The sequence below is a fragment of the Aotus nancymaae genome, unplaced genomic scaffold (assembly GCF_030222135.1).
Source record: "Aotus nancymaae isolate 86718 unplaced genomic scaffold, 86718_ANA_hifiasm-v0.15.2.pri h1tg000025l, whole genome shotgun sequence".
Lineage (NCBI taxonomy): Eukaryota > Metazoa > Chordata > Mammalia > Primates > Aotidae > Aotus > Aotus nancymaae.
The window spans coordinates 26145095-26163800 of record NW_026988438.1 but is presented as its reverse complement, the minus strand read 5'-3'; the positions used below and the strand labels follow the sequence as shown (position 1 = coordinate 26163800).

The 18706-nt window shown below is 38.1% G+C and overlaps 1 protein-coding gene across 5 annotated transcripts in view; it reads left to right on the top strand.

Annotated features, from left to right (window-relative positions):
* NPSR1 (neuropeptide S receptor 1) overlaps positions 1–18706 on the top strand; it is a 199967-nt gene that overhangs the window by 129202 nt on the left and 52059 nt on the right. For 3 of the 5 annotated variants that reach the window (XM_064380305.1, XM_064380303.1, XM_064380304.1), the window contains exon 4: positions 10659–10752. The exons of the other annotated variants lie outside the window; for them this stretch is intronic. In XM_064380305.1, coding sequence (XP_064236375.1) covers positions 10659–10752 — 94 coding nt within the window. The remainder of the gene's footprint in view (positions 1–10658; positions 10753–18706) is intronic. 5 annotated transcript variants of the gene reach the window in all.

Here is an 18706-nt window from a genome sequence, read left to right as displayed (position 1 = left end):
CACACACATCAACATAACGCAAAAATAAACACAAAAAAAACAAAAAGACATAACACCATCAGAAGAGCACAATAATTTTACAGTAACTCACCCCAACATAATAGAGATATATGAAATGCCTGACAAAACAATTAAAATAATTGTTTTAGGAAAGCTTAGTGAACTTAAAGAGAAGCAATTCTACAAAACCAGAAAAGAAAGGTACAACCAAAACCAATAATTGAACAAAGAAATTGAATTTATGTTTTTAAATCAAATAGAAATTCTGGGGCTAAAAGTCATAATAAATAATAAATAAACTAGACAGCATCAACAGCAGAAATTATCACATAGACAAAGAAGCTGTGAACTGAAAAACAGGTTATTTGAAAATATACAACTAAAGAAGAAAGAAAAAAGAATGATGAAAGATGAAGAAAGCTTAAGAGGTTTATTAGACAGCATGTACAATGAATGCATTAGTCCATTCTCATGCTGCTTTAAGGACATATACAAGACTGAGTAGTTTATAAAGGAAAGAGATTTAGTTGACTCACAGTTCTATAGTGTTGGGGAGGCCTCAGGAAACTTACAGTCATGGTGGAAGGGAAAGCAAACATGTCCTTCTTTACAAGGTGGCAGGAGAGAGGAGAATGAGAACTGAACAAAGGGGGAAGCTCCTTATAAAACCACCAGATTTCATGAGAACTTACTATCATGAGAATAACATGGGGAAAAATCACCTCCATGATTTAATTACCTCCCATTGAATCTCTCCCACAACACGTAGGGATTATGGGAACTAAAATTCAAAATGAGATTTGGGTGGGACAAATTATATCATACAAGTTACAGGAGTTATAGAAGGAGATGAGAGAGTCAAAAGAAGAGAGATTATTTAAATGAATAATGGCAGAATAGTTTGCAAATCTGTGGAAAGATATAAATATCCAGGTATAAGAAGGTCAAAAGTTTCCAATCACATTCAATAAAAATAAAACGACACCAAGAAATATTATAATCAAACTGTTAAAAATCAAAAACACAGAGAAAATCCTGACAACAGCAAGAGAAAAGCAAATCACATGTAAGAGAGTTACAACAAGGCTAGTAGAAAATTTCTCGGTAGAACCCTTGCAGAATAGGAGAGAACAGGAGAATATATGTAAGAAAGGAAAGAAAACCTCCCAACCAAAAATATTTACCCAACAAAGCTATCCTTTAGGAATCAAGGAGAGATAAAGACCTTCCCAGACAAACAAAAGCTGAAGACGTTCATCACTACCAGACCTATTTTCCAAAAATTCTACACAGAATTCTTCAAGCTGAAGAAAAAAAAAGCAAGCAAGCTAATTAGTGACATGAAAACATATAAAAGTGTATCACTCACTGTTGAAAGTAAGTACATTTACAATACTCTAATACTCTAACTGTGGTGTGTAAATCACTGATATAGTTAGTATAAAGGTTAAAAGACAAAACTATTAAAAATAATAATAGCTACAATATAGGTATACCTCAGAGATACTGTGGGTTCAATTCCAGAATGTCTAAATAAAGTAGTATCATAATAAAGCTAATCTCACAATTTTTTTGTTTCCCAGTACATATAAAAGTTATGTTTACATTTTACTGTAGCCTATTAAATGTGTGATAACATGTCTAAAAATATATGTTAATTTAAAAATACTTAATTGCTAAAAAAAAAAAAAGTTAATCGTCTGAGCCTTCATCAAATATTGGTCTTTTCACTGCTAGAAGGTTTTGCTTTGATGTTGATGACTGCTAACTTATCAGGGTGGTGGTTGCTGAAGGTTGAGGTGGCTGTGGCAATTTTTTAAAATCAGACAACAATACAGTTTGTTTCATCAACTGACTTTTCCTTATCCAAAAAAAATTTATTTGTAGTATGCAACGCTGTTTGATAGCATTCTACCCAGAGTAGACCTTCTTTCAAAATTGGAGTCAGTTCTCTCAAACCTTGCCACTGTTTTTATCAACTATGTTTATGTACTAGTTTAAATTGTTATCATTTCAACAGTGTTCATAGCATTATCACCAGAAGTAGATTCCATCTCAAGAAACCACTTTCTTTGCTCATCCATAATAAGCAACTTCTCATCCATTCAAGTTTTATCATGAGAATGAAGCAATTCAGTCACATCTACACACCCCACTTCCAATTCTAGTTCTCTTGCTATTTCCACCACATTTGCAATTCTTTTCTTTAGTGAAATCTTGAAACCATCAGTCATTCATCAGAGTTGGAATCAACCTTCTAAACTCTTGTAAATGTTGATATATTCATCTTCTCACATAAATCATGAATGTTCTTAATGACATCTAAGTGTTGAGTCCCTCTGAAAGGTTTTCAATCTCTTTTGTCCTGATCCAGCAGAGGAATTAATATCTATGGCAGTTATGGCCTTATAAAATATATTTCTTAAGTAAGACTTGAAAGTCAAAATTAATCTTTGATCTGTGGGATGCAAAATGGATGTTGTGTTAGCAGAAATGAAAACAAGTTTAATCTTTTTGTTCATCTTTATCAAAGCTCTTGGGTAACAAGGTGCATTGTCAATGAACAGTGATATTTGGAAAGGAATCTTTTTTCCTGAGAAGTGGATATCAACAGGCAGCTTAAAATATTCAGTAAACCCTGCTGTAAACAGATGTACTGTCATCTAGGCTTTGTTGTTTTATTTATAGAGCACAGGCACAGTAGATTAGTCTAATTGTTAAGGGCCTGAGCATTGTGTTCAACTTAAAGTCACCAGCTGCATTAGCCCCTAAAAAAAAATTGTTCTGTCCTTTGAAGGTTTGAAGCCAAGGATTGACTTCTCCTCTCTAACTATAGAAGTTCTAGATGGCATCTTCTAGTATTTGATTGTTTGTTTCCATTGAAAAACTATTGTTTAGTGTAGCCACCTTCATCAGTTGTCTTACCTCGATATTCTGGATAACTTAATGCAACTTCTATAACAGCACTTGGTGCTTTGCCTTGCATGTTTACGTTACAGAAACAGCTTCTATCCTTAAACCTCATGAAACAAACTCCAGTAGCTTCAAACTTTTCTGCTGCAGCTTTCACATCTCTCTCAGCCTTCACAGAGGTGAGTAGAGTTTAAGAACTTGCTCTGGCTTAGTCTATGGTTTAATGGAATGTTGCAGCTAGTTTAACCGTATATCCAGACCACTAAAACTTTCTCCATATCAGCAGTAAGTTTGTTCTTATAATTTGTGTGTTCACTGAAGTAGTCATTTTACTTTTCTTCAAGAACTTTTCCTTTACATTCACAACTTGGCTAACTGGTTAAATACTTAAAAATCATTAATATAATCTATCACACAAACAAGATAAAAAAGGAAAATTATGCGATTTTCCATCAATAGACACAAGAAAAGCATTTAACAAAATTCAACATCCATTTATCCTAAAAACTGAGCAAACTGGAAATAGAGAGAAACTGCCTCAACTTGATTAATAGCATCTACAAAAACCCTACCATTAATCTCATATTTAATGGGGAGAAATTAAGTGCTTTTGTCCTAAGACTGAGAACAAGGCCAAGATGTCTTCTCTCACCACTCCCATTCAACACTAAACTAGATGTCTTAGGTAATTTAACAGGAAAAGAAAAGGAAATAAAAGGTTTATACATTGGAAAAGATGAAACTAAAATGTCTTTGTTAATAAATCGAAATCTGAAAGAATAGACAAGAAAAATAATTTAAAAAAGAAACTTCTGGACCTAGTAGGCAAAAATAGCAACATTGCAGAATACAAAGTTAATATACAAAAGTCAGTTTTTTCCCAGCAATTAAAAGTTGAGGTTGAAATTAAAAATACAATACCTTTTACATGAACACCAAAAAATGAAACTTAGGTGTAAATCTAACAAAATATATACAAGATCTATTGAAGAAGACTACAAAACTGATGGAACAAAGCAAAATATCTAAATAAATGAAGAGATGTTCCATGTTCACAAATGGGAAGACTTAATAATCTTAAGATGTCTATTCTGTCCAATGTGATCTACAAATTCAATACAAGTCCAATCAAAGTCCCAATAAGGTATTTTATGGATATAGACAAACTCTAAAATCATATGGAAAGGCAAAAGACACAAAATAATCTATTTATATAATCTATCTATATATAGGCATATATATAGATAGATAGATGCATAGGTTATTCTGTGTCTATACAAATATATATATTTATATTTGCAGAGACAGGGTTTTGACATGTTTCCCCAGCTGGTCTTGTACCCTCGGCTCAAGCCATTCACCAGCCTCAACCTCCCAAAGTGCTAGGACTACATGCATGAGCCACCATGCCTGGCACTATTTTTTTAATTGAGTTGTAGATGTTTTTAATATATTTTGGATATTAGCCCTTTATCATATATGTGGCTTGTAAATATTTGCTCCCAATGCAATACTAAAGAAAAAGAGCAGGTTTGAACAACTGAAACTACCTGATTTTAAGATTTACTATAAAGCTTCATAATCAAGACAGCATGGTATTTGTAAAACAATCAACAATTGGTAAAGAATCAACAAATACATCAATGAAATAGAAGAGAGAGCTCAGTAATAGATAGTCAATAAAAGATACTCAATAAAAGATAGTCAACTAGTCTTTGACAAAGGAGCAGAGGTGAGAGGCAGCCTTTTCAAGAATGTCTGTCTTTCTTGAAAGAGTGGTTGAATGTCCACATGCAAAAAAAAAAAAGAAATCTTAACATAGACCTTATGCCTTTCACAAAAACAAACTTAGTTTAGATCATAGATACAATATAATGCTCAATACTATTACATAAAACTACTAGAAGATAACATAGGAGAAGATATAAGGGACGTATAGTTTGTCAATGAGTTTTTAGATACAATATCAAGAGCATAATCCATGAAAAATAACTGAAATGTTGGACGTTATGAAAATATAAAACTTTGCAAAGGACACTATTTAAGAGAATGAAAAGACAACCCTCAGAATGGGAGAAAATATTTGCAGAATATATATTTCATAAAGAATTTGTATCCAAATATGTACAAAGAACTCTTAAAACTCAACAATAAGAAAACAAACAAAATGGGCAAAAGATCCGAACAAACATTTCACCAAGAAGATGGCAAGTAAACATATAGAAAGAAGCTCAAAAATCATATGCCATTAGAGAATTGCAAATTAAAACAGTGAGATAACACTACTCATCTATTAGATCATCACTAAAATTCAAAAAACTGAAAATACCAATGGCTGATGAGGATGTATATTAACAGGAACTTCATTTATTGCTGCTGGGAATTCAAAATGATACAGTCACTTTGGAAGATAATTTGACAGTTTCTTACAAAACTACACATGATCTTACCATACAACCCAGCAATCATAAGGCTAGCTATTTACTCAATTGAGTTGACAACTTATGTCTACACAAGAATGTTTATAGCAGATTATTCATAATCACCAAAAACTGGAAGCAAACAAGATGTTCATAAAAAGCTGAATGGATAAACTGTGGTACATCCATTAAATAGGACATTATTCAGTGATACAACAAAATGTGCTATCAAGCCATGAAAAGACATGGAAGAATCTTAAATGCTCATTGCTAAGTAAATGAAACCAGTCTGAAAAAGCTACATTCTAAATGATTATCAACTATATTACATTGTCAAAAAGGCAAAACTATAGAAGAGTAAGAAACCAGTGTTGCCAGAGATTTGGAGGAGGAAAGAGATGAATAGATATAAGCAGGGGATTTTTAGGACAGTGAAACTCTTCTGATACTATACGGTGGATACATAACATTATGCAATTGTCAAAACCCATAGAACTGTCCAACACAGAGTGAACCTTAATATAAACAATGGACTTTAGTTAATAATAATGTATCCATATTGGTTCGTCAGTTTTAACAAATTGATGAACAAACTACATTAATGCAACATGTTAATAACAAGGAAAAGTATATAGATGGGAGAGGGGTAATATGGAAATTCTGTTTGCAATTTTTTTGTAAATATAAAATTGTGATGAAAAATTAAGTCTATTTTCTTAAAGTCAGTCTAGGGATCCTCGTTTATAGAATCCAATCTGGCATTTTTCTAAGTAAAATTTCTCTGTTTCCAGCATTTAAGTCTCACTTTTCTGTGCAAGATTTTCTTAAGTTTTATATTTCCTAGGTCATTTCTGTCAGAATTAAGGGGTGGGGTAGTGAGAATTCAGACATATGTCCTCGGGGTGCCATCTGTTCTCCGAATGGTATCCCATATGTTGTTGATGTGTAGAGTTTTCATTGTTGACATTTATGAATTGACTATAATTGTACTTTGATTTCCTTCTTGACTCGAGTTAATTATGAGGGTGTTTAAATTTCCAAGTGGTATTTTTTTAAAAAACATGTTACTAATTTCTGCTTCATTGCTCATTGTTTTAAATATGTGATTTGCGTAAGCCCTACTTTTTAGAGCTATTGAGAGGGTTTTTTTTCTTGGTAGTTTAGTATATCACCAATTTTTGAAATGTCTGGATATTTTATAACGATGTGGATTATTCTTATGTTATGAAGTCGATTTTTTTCTGCCTATATATTTCTATTCTGCTGCAAAACTTTGAACATTTTCGTTGTATATTTAGTGTTACCTTACTTGTTACATATAAGTTTGTGAATGTTCTACTGCCATCATGTATTGTATCTTTTATCAATATAAATAATCTTTTATCACACAAAATGTTGTTTGCTTTGAATTTAGTTTGTCTAATAGCAGTGTGGTAATGAATGCCTTCTTTAATTTTTTCTTGTTGATATACCTTTGGCCATTCCTCTGTTTTCACATTTAGATATCTAAGTGATGTGGTTTTTACATTTTTCTCTTTTAAACAGCATAGAATTGGATTTTAGTGACGTTCTAAAATAATAGTTATTTTCTTAGTGAAAGAGCTTGAGTCATTCACATGTATTGTGACAGATAGTGTTGGGGTCTGGTGTTATTTCAGTTACCTCATTTTAGTTTTTCTATGTTAAGGGTTTGTTTGTTTGGTATTTACTTTTTTTTTTTTTCTTTTTATTTGATTATCAATTATGGTAGGCTTAAAAAACCTCCCCCATCCCCCCACCACAAAATGCATATCCTAATCCCTGGAACCTGTGTTGTTACCTTATATAAGAAAAGGGAACTTTGCAAATGTGATTAGGTTAGCGATCTTAAAACAGGGAGATTATCCTGATTTATTCCAGCGAGTCCCAAATGCAATCAGAACGGGGAGGTAGAAGGGGATGTGACACACAGAAGAGGAAAAGGCAGAGCTTGGACTGACTTGGCCACACACCAAAGACTGCTGGCAGTCACCTGCAGCCGGAAGAGGCAAGGGGCAGATTCTCCCTAGAGTCTCTGGAGGAATCATGGCCTTGCCAAACTTTTATTTTTGCCCAATAGAACTGATTTTGGACTTCTGGTCTCCAGAGTTGTGTGAGAATATATTTATGTTGTTTTAAGCCACCGAGTTTGTAGTTAATTTGTTATAGCCACCATAGGAAACTAATTAAAATTTCTCCATTTTTATTTTACTCTATCATAGCTTATCTTAAACTTTTAGCTTTAATATATCCCTATAAAGGTAAAAAACAAAAGGGATACCCAAAATACATAACAAAATTGAACATAATGTCTTTCTTTTTACTCTGTCCCTTCATTCAACTCCCTAAACTTTTTCCTGAAATGTTTCATAATCACATTTATAATTATTTTGTAAGCATTTCATGTGTTTCTAACTTCATTGCTTACCATAGTTGTTATTATTCTATCTCTTTCCTCTTGCTGAATGCTTAATTTTGATTCAATTCTCAATTAGCTGAAGTATGCCAGGAAGAGTATATGATGTTATATTTTCTTCTTTCTTATATATCTGAGAAAATTGTTCCGTGTGTTGGCACAGAAATGATATTTACAAAGATCTCATGTCATATTTTTTTTTTCAAAACTCTGAACATGCTGTTATATTGTTTACTGGTATTATTCTTGTGGAAAAGAGGCATGATAATTTAAGATGCATTTCTTTTAGGTAACCTTTAATTTTTTTTACCCTGCCTAAATGCCTGAAGACGGTTAATCTCTGAAATTAAATACTCTTTTGGATGGTATCTCGAAGTCAGCATCTTTTTATCAACATTGACTGCTCTTCTGGACACTCTCGTTTGTGACTCTACCTCCTGCTCCAGATTCTGAACTGTGCCCGTCTCCTCCCTCAAGACAGCTACAGAGGCCCAAGATGCTTATAACCTTCTCACCATGATGTCCCACCCTACATGTTCCACCATTGCATGGCTTCCTTTTCATCCTTCTCCTCCTCTGTGTGTAGCAGCCTTAATAGTTCTAAATTCATGGATCACATGTAGAAACCCCAGTTTTGTCTAAGTAGACAATTGTTTGATTTTCTTAAACTTAGTCATCCATTTCCTCTTTCTCTATCACCTTTTCCTAAGAGGACAATTTTTTCCTGTAGTTTTCAGGGGAGCCTTCAATTTCTTTTTTTAACCTTTTTTTCTAACTTTTATTTTAAGTCCAGGGTAATGCGCAGGTTTGTTATACAGGTAAACTTGTGTCATAGGGGTTTGTTGTACAAATTATTTCATCACCCAGGTAATAAGCTTCATACCGTTAGTTATTTTTCATGATCCTCTCCTTCCTCCCACCTTCTATCTTCCTATGGGCCCCAGTGTGTGTTCTTCCCCTCTATGAGTCCATGTGTTCTCATCATTTAGCTTCCACTTACATGTAAAAACATGCAGTATTTCATTTTCTATTTCTGTGTTAGTTTGCTGAAGATAATGTCCTCCATCCATGTCCATCCATGTCCCTGCAAAGGACATGATCTCATTCTTTCTTATGAGCCTTCAATTTCTAATCATTCCTCAGAACCTCCTCCCTCTGGTGTCTTTCACGACATTCGTGCTGAGATGCATTTGTGGAAATAATAAAGAACAACAATGTACTTGATTGTTATTTGTCTGATCCAGAGAAAGAACAAAGGCATGAATTCAGAACAAAGGTAATTGCCAAGAAGAAAGTGAAATAAATACTCACTGTTAGACTTCAGTTACTCTCCTACCGCATCTGGATTTGATCCTAATGTTACAAAGCAGAAATACAGCAGGACTCTTGGTAGAAATAAGGCTCCAAGTTATCTGAAAAAAATTTCACCTTGATCATCCCTTCAAATATATTTCATTTAATTACATTCTAAATATGGTCTTCACATAAGATAAATTAACTTCTTAAATCCCAATTTCCTTTTCTGCTAAGTATGCCAAAAAAAAGATGTACACAGATAATTAAGAGGTTTGGGTAAAGTTAATAAAAGAGAGAGTGGAAAGGAAGAGGAGACACAGAGCCTCAGCCTAATGAAGAGGATGAAAAGGGGGAGCTCTCAGATGGTGTCAGTGCTAATGATGATAAATTATTCAACATCGCACATAGGTTCCCTAAAACGGGAACCCTTCTGTCATCTCTTGACTCCTGCTGATAAAAGGCAAATGAACTTTTTTTTCTAATTATTCTGGAATGTCAATTGTGGCTGGGAAAATTAGTTTAGCTTTAAAAGTCAATTACAAACAAATGTACCATGCAAATGTCAAGAAGGACTGATCCTGAAATGTAGAGTTTCCAAGAGGTCAAGGGACTGAGTGAGCAAGAAAGAACTGGAAGCATTCTCACTAATCATGGCCAACAGTGCAAATTCTAGCACCAGGAACCAAAATCTGCTTCCTGGTGTGGAGATGAAACAGGAGAGTTCCCTGGCCCATCCATCATAGGATGTGGGACAGAGGTATAGCTCTCTGTCTGGCTGCCTCAAGCTCAAAACCCTTACAGGAGGGGGATCACATAGAAGGGCAGGTGCAGGAGCAAGGGCAAATGCTTTGGGCTTTGGCTCCATAGTAGTGTCTGGAGTGGGTACTGTGACTCTTGAAGCCCCTGTATTACGGTGCCGTTTTAGCTCTGCCATCTGCAGATGGCTTAAGTGTTAACCAGCTCAGTGCCCTCTTGGTACCCAGGTTCTTGTCCATAGTCCAACAAGAATCAGGTCACACATGGCCTTGAAGGATGAATGCAGGAGTTTTATTGAGTGGTGGAGGTAATCCTCAGTGATGGGGAGTTAGAAGGGGGATGGAGAGGGAAGACGATCTTCCCCTGGAATTTGGCCATCCATCGGCCAATCTCCTCTCTGGTGGTCCCAAGCTGAACTCCTCTTGGCATTCAGACTCTCCTTCTTTTCTCTCCTTCTCTGCCACATCATTCTGCCATTCATCTGCTCATTTCCTCCTGGAGCCTGGGATTTGGTGTTTATGTGGGTACAGGATAGGGGCATGTGGCAGGCCAAAAGGCAACATTTTGGACACGAAAACAGGAATGCCTGTTCTCATTTAGGGCCACTGGTTTCCAGGCTTGAAGATAGGGTCTTTGCTGGGGAACTGCCCTCTTGTACCCAGTATTTCCCTGTCTCTTGTTTATATCAGAGATTCATTTATTTCCCTCCCTAACCCAACCCTCACCCCTTCTTTGGTTCACTTCTCAGGTTTCTAAATAACACAAGGTGCTATTCTTTCCATTCTGTGCATTCCCTCACCTCTCTGAAGTGATGAGCCTCTTCTCATTTCCCTCTTTAGGTTGTGCTGCTCTACGCCTCTACCTACGTCCTGGTGTCCCTCAGCATAGACAGGTACCATGCCATCGTCTACCCCATGAAGTTCCTTCAAGGAGGTGAGCTGGCTTGACCAGGTGCTGTTTCATAAAGAATCATCCTTGAGTAAGGGTAGGATCATTTTCACTAATATGTAACTCTTAATAGTAGTGATCTTCCTCCTCTTTCCTTCTCTTCCTTCTCCTCTTCTACCTCTTTCCTCACTTCATGGGTCTGATTGTCCAAAAAGATGTACAAAAGAAAACTTAGATGCCTGGGAAAATGCTGATGGTTCCCATGGACAGCCCAGAGCCACTAAGGAAGGTAGGTGGCTGACCCACTTTGTGACCATTCACCTTGAAGCTGATGCTTCCATCTTTTTCCTCTAGAGCAGTGTTGACATGCATACCTATCCAAAGAAATGAACTCTCCCATACTAATTTCTCATTTTCCAGAAAGAAACACCTTGTCCTCCTTAAACAAAATCATAGAAAGAATGGGAAAGATATTTTTAATTGATAATCGTATTGGGGTGGAGGGGAAGGAAACTCTCCTTGATCCAGAAACGGTAAGGAATCCCTCAAATACTATATAGCCGCCTCTCAATGTGGAAGTGGTAGAGCCATGGGAAGTAATACGCATCAACATGAACATATCCACATTACATGCTGAGTGACAAAAACAACATGCACAAAAACCCATGCAGAACGATACCATTAAAGTCAAAAACTCAAAACAAATGCTAGATACTATGTACAGAAAGATAGAGAGGGGCAGAAAGAGAGAACACACAGAAGAGAGCTCTAGGGAAAATGAACAATTTGCAAAAACACACACCAACTTGACATTTGACCTCACTTCTAGGGATGGGATTTAGACTAGTGGTAGTGACCACCACAGGAACTTACATGCAAGGCAGTAATTTTTACATGAAGAACATATTAACGTGTCGTATGCAGTTAAAATTAAGTTATTTTGATCCTGCTAAATAAGTACCAGAGGTCTATTGCACAGCATGAGACATATGAGTAACAATACTAAATAGTAGCCCTAAGAATTTGCTAACGGCCGGGCGCGGTGGCTCACGCCTGTAATCCCAGCACTTTGGGAGGCTGAGGCGGGTGGATCACAAGGTCAGGAGTTCGAGACCAGCCTGGCCAAGATGTTGAAACCCCTTCTCTACTAAAAATACAAAAATTAGCTGGGCGTGGTGGCACGCACCTGTAATCCCAGCTACTCAGGAGGCTGAGGCAGGAGAATTGCTTGAACCTGGGAGGCGGAGGTTGCAGTGAGCCCAGATTGCGCCATTGCCCTCCAGCCTGAGTGACAGAGTGAGGCTCCATCTCAAAAAAAAAAAAAGAATTTGCTAACAAGGTAAATCTTATGTTAAGTGCTCTTACCACAAAAGGAAAAAACTAAACAAAACAAAACTAAAGGGGGACAGGAAGAAGCCTTTGGAAGTGATGGATATGTTTATGGCATGGCTTGTAATGATGGTTACATGAGTATATCCATATTTCCAGACACATCAAGTGGTATGTGTTGAATATATACAGCTTTTTATATGTCAGTTATACATCAACAAAGTGGTTTAGAAGTTTTAACAAATAGAATGTATACTTGTTTCCTTGGCTTCTTGGTAATTTGACGTGTCTGTTTTGTGAAGGGTTGAGGCTTGTACCAAGTTTTCTGGGCACTGTGCAGCCCTAGTTATGACAGGGGAGGCAGGGAATGGATGAGGCAGGAGAGGTAGGAAGGACGTTTCATGACATAGGTGTGCAAAGATATGTCAATGAAGCATCAAACTCTGTAAAATATTAGTAGAGATTTATTCTGAGCGAAAAATGAGTGACCGTGGCCCATGACAAAGCCCTCAGGTAGTCATAAGAACATGAGCCCAAGGTGGTCAGGGTACAGCTTGGTTTTATACGTTTTAGGGAGACATGAGACTTCAATCAAACACATTTAAGAAATACATAGGGTTGGCCCAAAATGGCAGGTTGGGTAGGGTGGGGTGGGGTGGGTGAGGCTTCCAAATTATAAGTAGATTTAATTTTTTTCTGTTTGACATTTGGTCAAGTTTATCTAAAGACCTTGGGTCAATAGAAAGAAATGTCTGAGTTAAGATACAGAATTGTGGAGACCACATTTCTTACTTGCAGAGGAAACTTTCAGGCTGTAGGCTTCCAGTGTGAGAGACTAGGTTGTAAAATGTGTTTCTCATCAGACTTAACATCTGTGTTGCTGTTAATGCTGGAGAGATATAATGAGACATGCCCGACCCCCACTTCCCAGCATGGCCTGGAACAGCCTCTCAGGTTATGTTTTAAAAGAGCCTTGGCTGAGGCAGAAATTCATTGAGATGGTTGGACGCCCTTCTAACTTTATTTTTGGTTTATATTCATGCATTTGTGATATACTTTTTTTTTTAAGACAGTCTTGCTTTGTCACCCTGGCTAGAGTGCAGTGGCACGATCTTGGCTCACTGCAACTTCTGCCTCCCGAGTTCAAGTGATTCTTGTGCCTCAGCCTCCTGAGTAGCTGGGATTACAGGCGTGCACCTGTAATTAACCATGCCTGGCTAATTTTTGTATTTTTAGTAGAGATAGTGTTTCACCATGTTGGCCAGGCTGGGCTCAAACTCCTCCGCTCAAGCAATCCACCTTGGCCTTCCAAAGTGCTGGGATTACAGGCATGAAACACCGCGCCCAAACATACACTTATTTGTCCATCTATTTGTTTATGCCTAGCAGACTTCAGAAAGTATTGAAGGTGGTGGGCAAAAGAACATCGACACCTAAGAATTTTAAGGTGAAGAAACAGAAGTGAAGGAAAAATAAATATAGGAAATTACATGAGGGAAGCCCCAGGAAACTTGTCAAAGGGGAGGACTTGAGACCCATAGCCAAGAGGGTGACATGATGAATTACGTTTCACCAAATTCACTGGGTTAAAAAATTAACTGTTTGCTCATAGAAAATATGTCTAATTCTGGGAGACACTGTGTAATATCATGAACAGTGTCCTAAATTATCAGAAGGAAGCAATTAATATTAGAGTGCTTTTCTAAAGATGTAAAACAACTTACTTCCTCACTACAAAATTAAGAGAGGCTCAACATAGGGTGCTTGGAAAATCCATAGCTTCTGGGAAAGATGAAAGCTTGGAAACAGACATTAGCCAGCTCCCTTTCTCTGGGCAGTCCCAACGAAAGTCACTGAAGAAATGTAACAGGGGGAGACCTGCATCTGGAATGAGAGCCAAGGAAAGAAGCCATCCAAATACCAGAAACTTCAAAGAATTCCCAGCACACGAGGGAGCAGATCAAACACGGAAGCCAAGTGTCAATGTGTAATTCAGCCCCTGGGAGAACTCCCTGGCCTTGCAGAGGATGAACTGATCCTCAGAAGTTTACAGGGTGAGGGCAGCCGGTGAGAATGGGGCACGAGAGATTCCAGGAAAAAACGCAGGAGTCATGTTAGTGCCGCAGCTTGTCAGAATTTAAGGGCAGCTGTGAGAGGTAGGGTTTGGGGTTTATGCGACTCAGCTAATAGAAAGCCGTAGAAAGAGGAGATTTCCCAGAGAGTAGCAGGGCTCTCTGTGGAGAGTCATGGAGCAGGGAGAAGCCGGGACGCAGCTGTGCAGGCACCAGGCCGTGGCCGCTAAACAGAGGGGAGGCCATCTTTTATTTATTTCTTACTGCTATTTACCAAAGCGATATTTTTCTTAGCCAGCAACTCCAGAAAAGTTGACAATTTTAAAGCTCTTCACCAAAAATGAATATGAGAATAATTAGAAAAATATCAAAATAATCAAGATAAATATGCAGTGTCATATTAAAACATAATATAAAACTTTGATAATTAAAACAATATAATACTGGAACCAGAATAACACATATAAATCATATGAAATTTCAAATTAGTTGGCAAAAATGAATTAGTCAGTATACGGTGTTGAAATACCCGTCTGGCCATTTTTCAAAAGATTAGATCGCCACCTACCATGGCTAATAACAAAGTCAATTTTAGTTGGATTGAAAAAAAGAGCACTTTAAACATAAAAGGAGTAAAAGAATATTTGAGTAACACCTTCATAATTTCAGTGAGGAAAAGGCCTTTCCAGGAATCACACCAAAAGCAGAAACAAGAAGGGGGAAAAATTAAATTATTTATATAAATAATAAATATCCATAATCAAACTTAAAAAGCAAAATTACAAATGGGAAATATTTTTATATAACAGGCAAGAACGATATCCTTTTTATAAAGAAGTCAGGCAAAGAAATAAAAACATTCTAATTGAGTAAATGGGCAAAGGGCATGAACAAACTATCAAAAAATAAAGAAACCTAAATGACACCAGGTACTGTGGCTCACGCCTGTAATCCCAGCCCTTTCGGAGGCTGAGCTGGGTGGATCACTTGAGGTCAGGAGTTTGAGATCAGTCAGGCCAACACAGTGAAACCCAGTCTTTACCGAAAAATACAAAAATTAGCTGGGCATGGTGACACACAACTGTAATCCCAGCTACTTGGGAGGCTGAGACACGAGAACCACTTGAACCTGGAAGGCAGAGGTTGCAGTTGAGTGGAGATTGCACAACTGCACTCCAGCCCTTTAGCCTGGGCAACAGAGCGAGACTTTGTCAGAAAAAAATTTTTAAAAAAGAAACAAAATGAATAGAAAATATATAGAAATGTTCCTTTTGACTATTAATTAAAGAATTGAGAGATTAAACATTTGGATACAAAATTTTACCAACCACATAACAAGATTAAAAGGAAGAATTATCGAAGTGTTAGGAGAGTATAAAGAAATGGGTACTTCTGTAGTTATAGTGAGAGCCATGAATTGTAGGCACTTTTGAGGAAATGTAACAGTATTAGTCAAAAGTTTATAAATCTTCTAAGAGTTTATCCTAAGGAATAACTAGAACTGAGAAAATAGATGCATATAAATTATTTATAATGAAAAATAATGGGAAACAACTTAGATAATAATAGGCTATTGATAAAATTGAAGTGTGGTGTAACGATTGGAGAAAATGTCATTTATCAGTGCTTTTCCAATTGCACTTCCCACACTGACCCCCCAGAGGGCTCATTTTTCTGGCCTGCCCCAGGGCAGGTCTGGGAGCTGCTGGCTGTCTCAGTTTGAGTTGAGGATACCTGAGCTTTCTACACGTTTCTATACTGGATTCAAGATAAAATTATATTTGAAGAAAGGATCTTACTACCAGAAAAAAAATGCCATTTGTACAGGTTCGTATTTCTTAACAGGAAAAGATGATCATAACAGGCTTTTCAGAGGAAAAATATAGTTTACAAGGTAGCATCTGTATCATGATCTCATCTTTAAATGTGTAATCTATGTATTATATATGCATGCGTTATCAAAATTTAAACTTGCTGTTTCTAGATGGTGCCACTATGGAGTTTTTTTGCTTATTTTTATTTGCTAGTATTTCTGTAATCAGTGTGTGTAACTTATACAATTTTTTAAAAAGATAAATGAGTTACATGGAAAAGGGGAAGGCTAAGCTGCAGAGAAGTGCAGAGCTGGACAAGAGCACAGGGAAGAGGGAGTCTGACTTTCCATGGGTGAGAAACACGAGACAGTCCACCTCATATGCAAACCGCATTTCCTCTGTTCAGTCCTGGATCCTTCAGCCCTGAGAAATCACTCTTCATGGCACATGGGCTCAGCTGCCTACAAGGCCACTAGTCTCCCTGCTGTGGCAGCCACATCACAGCCTGAGAGAGTGGGGCTTTCCCAGCATAGCCCAGCTCTAGTATGAGAAAAACAGCTCCAAGCCTGTACCCTGGTGGGCCTCTAGGAAAACATCTTTGGAGACCTTGGTAGAGGAAATCCTAAAGCATGGTGCTACACTCCTTTAATCTGCTTCCCTGTGCATCCCTCACAAAAGTGAATGCAGTATATCCATCAAGTGGGAACCTGGGTGGGGACCAGGAGTGACATATTGCCCTTAACAGTATCCTGGGACCTACAGAAGGAGATGACATTCAAATTCCAACCAGTGAAAGAACAAGAACACAGGGGCCAGCTACTAATGTCACCCAGGTCCATAGAAACCCATCAGGCTTCACACCCTCACCATCAGGAAGAATCCCCTCCAGTACCATCACCTGCCCTATTAATCCCACCCTGCTTCTTTCCTGATCTGAACTCCCACTGCTTCTCTCTACCCCGGTTTTTCTCTATTCCTTTAGGGACCAGCTCCCCTATACCATCAACTTCCTAATGGGAGGCTCCCTCCACCTCCTGCCTCCTGAGGTGGCGGATTTCCTTAAGACATCTCAAGAGCATGCTCCTCAGCCTTCTTTCTTAGGTACCTCATGGCCTGGTGGTGGTGAAGACATTTTCCTGCCTTTTCAGACCACCTCCAGGCCATTTCTCCTTCAGTGTTGCATACGCATGCCCACTCTGTTTCCCTGATGCTCATGCTGTGAGTCTAGACTACCTTCTACAACGCCTCCCCCGTGTCTGTGCCCATATGGCCACAACTCTCATCCAGTGAAGATGTTGACACTATTCTCAGTCTCTCTTTCACCTTTCATACTGTCCTAATTACAGGTGACTTGATGTCTAGATAAACTAAGTCTAGTGAGAGTGCTTCACACGATGACTCACAGAGCTTGACATGTTTCCTGTATTTGAGAGCATTGTGGATCAATGACTACCTCACACCTGAGAACACTGAGGAGAGGCTGGTTGGCGCTGTGGTCCTAGCCGTGAGGGCCCATGTAGAACTGGCATCGCAAAGTTTGCCTGAGGCTGTGTTTAAAAAGATCCTGCCCCAGACACTTCTGCCAGAGAGTGAGAAGCCTCAGGAGAAAGAGGCTGGAGGTCACCAGGGAGGGGTGGAAAGACACTGCCCAAGTCAAGCCCAGGTCAATCAGAGAGACCCCACAGGAGAATTTCCAAAGGACCCAGAAAAGTTCCTCAGGGGACCAAGAATCAGCTTTGGAGGCAGCCAGGAACAGAGAGCACAAAGCCATCTGATGACAGCACCAGTCAAGCGAGAACTGTCCTCTTCCTCCTCTGGGTTCCCTGTACCCCAGCTCTGGAGAGACCCCAACATGGTTAGCAACCTGGGGGAGGAGGAGGAACAGCAGATGAGGATAGAGAGTGGAAGGGCCGGTCCCCCTGCCCAGACTCCAGCTTCCTCCCTGAAGCAAGCCCACCTAGAGAGAAAAGACTTAACTTGAAATGATCTTGGGAATTTGGGGGTTTTATTGTTATCTAGAATAAAACAATATTTTAGTTAAGTACATAAAAATTTGTATTACTAATTTGTATGCAATTAGCTAAATTGACACAATGTTTACCATTTAATGTGTCTATCACCTATGAGTCATCACTGACACAAAGGGACTTGAGTTTCCAAACGTGGGCAGGAAAACCACTCCCCCATCCCCAGTGGATTACTGGTTGCAAGTAAAGAACAGGAAAGACCTTAATTGGATTGCTATTATAATTCTACCCCAAGATTCTTGCTTGCTCAGTGGGCCAATAACAACTCTTTTCTACACAAATCTAATATATCTTTCCAGTGCATACAATTCAGCAAGAACAGAACCCTAGATATTATTCTCCTAAATATTTCGGGTTTGAGATTTTTATAGAGTCCCTAGTTTCCTCTAGAATTTTCTCACTTCTTATAGTTCTTTGACCACAGCCAACACACCATTCAACGACACCACGGACTAGATTCCAACCCCACCCAAAGACACACTGCTTTCCAAGTTGTTAGTAGCGGAGCAAGGTGGCCTTCTGTTTCTGGAAGAAGGTCCCAGGGAAAATCAGCACAGAAAGCACAGCTAGGTGAGGGATTGAGGCAAGAGCTTCAATAACAGCTTGACAGAAAGCATCACATCATAACAACGGGTGTATTTTAAAGGGACTTGCTTATATATGAATTATCTCTCTCCATTCCCATCATAACCTGCTGAGGTGACCAGAACAGGTATTTTTTTATACCAATTTAAAGAAAAGATGAGGCTGAGACTGC